We start from the raw sequence: 6000 nt of genomic DNA on the forward strand, positions 1-6000 counted from the left end.
AGCTGAATGCTTGTGTATGGGCCGGGGAACCTCGGGGGCCGGGAGGCTGGGAGCCTCGTTTCCTGTGTGGTCTTGGGAAGGCCCTTGCGAGCAGGAACTGATGCTGTTTTGCCCTTTTATCTAGACACACTACTTTGGCCTCTGGTTTCTCAGCAAGAGCCAGCAGGCACGATGGGTGGAGCTGGAGAAACCGCTGAAGAAACATCTGGACAAATTCGCTAATGAGCCTCTGCTTTTCTTCGGAGTCATGTTCTACGTGCCAAATGTGTCATGGCTTCAGCAGGAGGCCACGAGGTAGGTGCATTTCCCCCGCATTCCGTGTCAGGGCGTGGCTGAGCGGCGAGGCTTCTGATGAAGGACATGAGCTGGTGGTTGATCTCGGGTGTGTGCGTGTGTGTGTGTGTGTGTGTGTGTGTGTGTGTGTGTGTACTAGTGCGTGTGTTTAGTGGGCAGTAGATGGGGATTCTTTTCCAGTTGCTTTTCAGCTTTAGAATATTTGTTTGAATTCATATCGCTAACTCCGACTCAGCTGTTCCCTACAATGCTCATAAGACAGCAGTGATCCTGAATCAGGTAGAAGTTTGTGTCTAGCAGCACGGCAGTATTCCTTGGAGGCTGTGGGGAAAATATGCTAGAATCGAATAAAAAAAATGAACCTCCTATTTACTGGGTAGTCTACTCCTTCCCTCAAAATGTCCCCAAACAAAATGTACCTTCAGTCTTTGGATTTGAGGATTGGGAAGGTAACGGGAGATGGAAGTTGAATTGAGGAAAATGTTGAGGGGGCAAGAGTTTGGATTGTCTGAGGGTGAATGAAGGGAGACCCACCCGGGGACTGGTCCCTTCCTCCTGCTCAGTGGCTGCTTAACCTTGGAGAGAATCACCTGCCGTCTTTGAAGTGATATTTCCCCTCATCTGTCAAGAGAGGGATTTGGATAAGTTGTTCAAGTTCGGATAGTCTGCGATTTTATGAAGGATGCAAATGCATTTTTGTTGGTGGTGGTATAGTTCACTTATTGGTAAGAGTTTTCCATTAAAATGTCCTTGTTGGGGGGTTAGCTCGTCAAATGGTTATTTGCAGTAATAAAAGGCATTGCTTGAACTCTCTGATTTTTGCCTTTTCCCCGGATCCTGGCATTCCGAGTGCGTGGCAGCAGTGCCAGTGACATGCCGAGACAAAGGAACAAGCGGTATTCGACTCGATGAGTGCATGTGTGGCTTCTTAGATTTGAACTTTCTGAAATAGGATGTACTTGACATTTTTATATATACATTTTGAGGTAATGGATTCCATCTTTTTTTTTTTTTTTAATAAAAACTGTTGTTAAGTAGGTGGTTTTTCTGTAAACAGAAGGCATGAGATAGCTCACAGTCTGACCCAGGAAACCTGTGTTCGTTCGGTCTTTCAGGTGCCATTCGTTTGAAGCACTCGGTTGTATACTGCCATTCATTGTTTTCAAGTTATTTCATTTATCTAAGCCCTTTCTGTTTTTATTAAAAATATATTTTTATTCATTTCAGAGAGGAAGAGAGAGATAGAAACATCAATGATAAGAGCGAATCATTGATCAGCCTCCTCATGCACGCTCCCTACTGGGGATCGAGCCCACAACCTGGGCATGTGCCCTTGATCAGAATTGAACCTGGGACCCTTCAGTCAACAGGCCGACGCTCTATCCACTGAGCCAAACCGGCTAGGGCTAAACCCTTTCTGTACATGATGATTTACACCTCAAATGTGGACGATTTCTGCTGGCTTATGAATCCTTGCTGAGTACTTACACAGTTAGGAATATAGCATTGGGTTAATAAGTACTTGCCGATCCATGGCTCTCGGACCATTAACTGTAAGGCAATGAGTAACAAGACTGAAACACAGGCTATAAATTAATGCCTATTGAAAAAAGGCATCCGTGAGAAAAAAAAAGAAGTGCTGCTACTTTAGACAGACTTATTCTATAAGGTCTGTTGTTGCAGAAGAGCAGTTGAAATGGTGAGGGACTCGGGCATTGTGCTTTATGAAGGTAAAGAAATCAGTTTGTTTGGAAAAATGAAGACTTGTGAGGGTGTGGTGGCTGCCCTGGGATATATGAAGACTTGTGGGGAAGGAATTCTGTGTCCACTCTGGGACACAAAATTAGGGCTGATAGTGAGTGAAGTTCGAGGAATTGAAAGACTTTGGTTACTTGGCTCAACATAAGAACATCGTTTCTAACAGTTAAGTCCATAAAAACGTGGAACAAGCAGACATATAGAAGGGCAAGGCCCCTGGTGTCTGGAATTGCTGGCACAGAGCAGATAGTGATGTGGTGTCCCTGGAGGAGACTGTCATATGGGGTAGGATGTTGGAATAGACCAGTTGCTTAAATAGACCCGGACCTGCTATATCCTAATTACCCAGAGTGTTTATTGTAAATATGGATTCTAGGGCTGTACCAGAAGTCTGCATTGGAATGTCTAAGGCTGGGGATCAGGAGGATGTATTGTTTAAAATAATATTCCTCAGGTGGTTCTGATGTTCGTTCATACTCGGGAATCGATACGTTAATTAACCTCTAAAGTTCTTTATAGTTTTAGATTTTCCAGGTAAGTAAAATTAACACTGCATTATTTGGCTGTCAATATTTGCATTCCTAAGCTGAAAACAAAGCAAAAAGTGTTTAGATCTCAAATTTGAGGTAAAGAGTAAGAGTTGGTGGTGATGCTGGTTATTGAGGCTGGGGACGAGGGGGCACGTTTCTCCTTTTCCTTTAGAATTCCTCTTTGCTCAGTTAGCTTGGTCTGTTTAAGATGAAATTCGCTAAGGAGGGACAGTGTTTTCCAACACAAGATTCTGGAGCCAACTCTATTACTGTCATTTGCTCAGAAAAACTAACAAAGAAAATAATGCAACACTTTGAGGACACTTTTAGGCTTAAACATTAGAACTAAACTATGTAGATTTCTGATATAACCTTTGATGGTGGAGGATGCTTAAAGTTAGGAGCTGGGTTAGCATGAGGAGGTGTGTGTGTGTGTGTGTGTGTGTGTGTGTGTGTATGTGTATGCATGTAGAGAGAGAGAGAGAGAGAGAAAGAGAGAGAGAGAATATGAATGAGTATTTCAGGAATTTGTGTTGCCCCCAGGTGCCTTAGAACTGGAATGCTTCAAGGGGTGTCAGAACAAATCAAAGACTTAACCTGGGGAGATGGAGAAATAAGAGAGAAAGATTGTAAGTACAGAAAGGAAAAATTTATAGAGGGAGAAAGGAACGCAGAAGGGACTAACATACACGTGGGAAGGTTGAGAGCCACCGACAGTGACTCAGGTGTGATTCAGTGAGACCTACCGTGGGAGGAAGGCACATAGACTAGAGTATAAAGAAGACATGGTTTGGACAGAATCGCATCTTTAAATGCTCAGGGTTTCTGGGTTTGGTGTTAGAGGCCAATAGATGAGCTGAATTCAAGGTGAAGAATGTTACTCAGAGTCATTAGGAGCCTTTGTGCGGTGGGGGGCGGAAATCTGAGCAGTTTCGGGAGGTTTTAGAAGCATCTGGGGTCCCATCTGAATGTTGAAGCTCCTGAGGCAGAGCAGCCTGGAGGAGAAGTGGTGGGGCGGGGTTCCCCAGGAATCGTCGCGGGAGGAGGAGGGTGGTGACTAACTCTGCAGCCATCCGCTGTTACCCAGTTTCCAGGCGGCTCAGGTGGGAGATGGGCTTTGGCATCTGCGAGCACCTGGGAGTGGCTGTGTCTGCCACCAAACAGTTCGTCTTTGTGATGCCCACAGAGAAAGATATTTGCATAGATTAGAAATAGAAATCTGTCTTTCACTGTGGGCAAACCCGTTGGAGGAGGCAACCATTCAACCATCTGTGCTTAAAAAATAAGCCTTTGTCTGGAGCCGACCAAACTTGTTTTCACCCAACACATGTTTGCAGTGGTCTGGCTCCCTCTCTTTAAGAGGGAAGCAGGTTCTATAGAATTTGTCAGGACCAGCGTTTCTCCTCTCTGAAGAGAGTTTATTAGTAGAAGTAAACTGTTTGTTAGTTTGATGTGTGTTGACCCATGCATATTAAGACACATAGGGGTGAAAGGAAGTTATAATTAAAAGGCATGTATTTCATTTCTTATCCCCAGATAATCCCACCCTTGAAAGCTTGCAGGTTAATAGACTATACAGTCTTGACCTGTGTGGTAGACTATACAGTCTTGACCTGTGTGGTTCAGTGGTTGGAACGTCGGCCCAAGCACCTAAGGCTCATGGGTTTGATTCCTGGTCAAGGGCACATACCTGGGTTGCAGGCTCGATCCCTGGTCCTGGTTGGGATACGTGCAGACACACAACCAATTGATGTATCTCTCACATCTCTCTCTCTCTCTCTCTCTCTCTCTCGACTATACAAAACAACACAACAAAAATTTGCAAATGTTGTTGGCTGCAAACTGTTTAAGAAAGCAATGGACTTAATTGAAATGATCAAGTGCAGATATCTTTTTAAATTAAAAAATTAAGAAGCTCTGTTTTTTGACATTAATTTTGACATACTGTGTCTCATCTCCTGGATATAACCTTTGAAGAGCAAATCTCTTCATAAGTGAGGGAAATCGGCCAAGATACTATGATTGAGTTGGGGGAGAAATGAACCACTCAGGCCCTAGTTTTAGGTGATAATTGAAGGAGAAGACAAAAGATATTAAAAGGAGAATACACATAGGAGTACACATACAAGGAAAAAGAAATCTCTTGATATTCTCACAGAAGTGCGAAGAAACTGGTGAAAAGGACACCCTCATAGACAGATGGAGGGTGAGTCACGAAGCCATAGGAATCAAGGAGATTAAGAAGAAAGTTTGTTAACCCCACTCCAAACTGTAAGACACATTGCCTTGGGGCTGTAAAAACGTTCGTTTTCCCTAAACCTTTGGTTAAAATGACTCAAGGGATGGGGCCGTCATAGGTTTATTTATTTTATTTTTATTTTTTCCCCCATTTCGCTTAGCTTCTCATATTCTTTTTGCCAGCTTTTCTGTTCAGCACAGGGACTCTTACTTGCAGTTCATCTTCCCCTGACTCAAAGGAAAGATTTTTGTAATGTGTTTTAATCATTTGCATAGCAACAGGCTCATTATAAACACATGGTTTTCAGCTTTTTCTGGACACAGAAGGAAAAAAGATGGCTTGTGAGAGGTGGAGAAATTCTTAGTCAAACAGAAGGATACTTAATAATAGCAAAGGGAAGCCAGGGAACTCCTGGCCAAGATCATTGCTTTGAGTTTAGCTCTGGGCTTTTTCCAAGTCTTTCTCCAGTTGAGGAAGTCCCTCTTGAGGTGTTTTTTTTTTCCAATATGAAAGAGAAAACTTCTCAACGAAAAAGTAATTTTTGAAGAGGGAATCTAGGCTTCAGAACTTTAAGCTGCTGACCCCATGCGTGCGTGGTTTGAAAAAAACATCTAATCCTGGGACATTTTTCTTGTACCAGAACATGTTTGTCTTTGCATTGCTCACCGTGGAATGGTATGTTTGCCTAGCGCAAAGGAGCTTTTCATGGTCCCAGTGAGGGCAGATAACGTTTTCTTTTTCCAGGACGGGCTTGCAGCCTGGAGTTCAGGGGGGGCTGCCTGCCCTCCTTGTGGGGAGCTCTGTATAGAAGCAAAGCAGCAGAACCGTGGCTGTACCCTGCGCAGCCACTCCACTCGCCAAGGACAGTCCCAGCACCCTCTCGTGCATCTGGCCGAAAGTCCTGGTCTGCAGGACCTGTCCCAGGCTCCCTCCATCTAGTGCAGTGGTTCTCAACCTGTGGGTCGCGACCCTGACCTGTGTGGTTCAGTGGTTGGAACGTCGGCCCGAGCACCTAAGGCTCATGGGTTTGATTCCTGGTCTAGGGCACATACCTGGTCCTGGTTGGGATACGTGCAGACACACAACCAATTGATGTATCTCTCACATCTCTCTCTCTCTCTCTCTCCCTCTCCCTCTCTCCCTCTCTCCCTCTCTCCCTCTCTCCCTCTCTCCCCATCC

The 6000-nt window shown here is 44.5% G+C and overlaps 1 protein-coding gene across 5 annotated transcripts in view; it reads left to right on the top strand.

Annotated features, from left to right (window-relative positions):
• Nucleotides 1–6000, top strand: part of PTPN14 (protein tyrosine phosphatase, non-receptor type 14) — a 145673-nt gene that overhangs the window by 62333 nt on the left and 77340 nt on the right. For all 5 annotated transcript variants that reach the window (XM_014538761.1, XM_014538764.1, XM_014538763.1 and 2 more), the window contains one exon: nucleotides 125–294. In XM_014538761.1, coding sequence (XP_014394247.1) covers nucleotides 125–294 — 170 coding nt within the window. The remainder of the gene's footprint in view (nucleotides 1–124; nucleotides 295–6000) is intronic.

Source organism: Myotis brandtii, unplaced genomic scaffold (genome assembly GCF_000412655.1).
Source record: "Myotis brandtii unplaced genomic scaffold, ASM41265v1 scaffold197, whole genome shotgun sequence".
In the NCBI taxonomy this organism is placed as follows: Eukaryota; Metazoa; Chordata; class Mammalia; order Chiroptera; family Vespertilionidae; genus Myotis; species Myotis brandtii.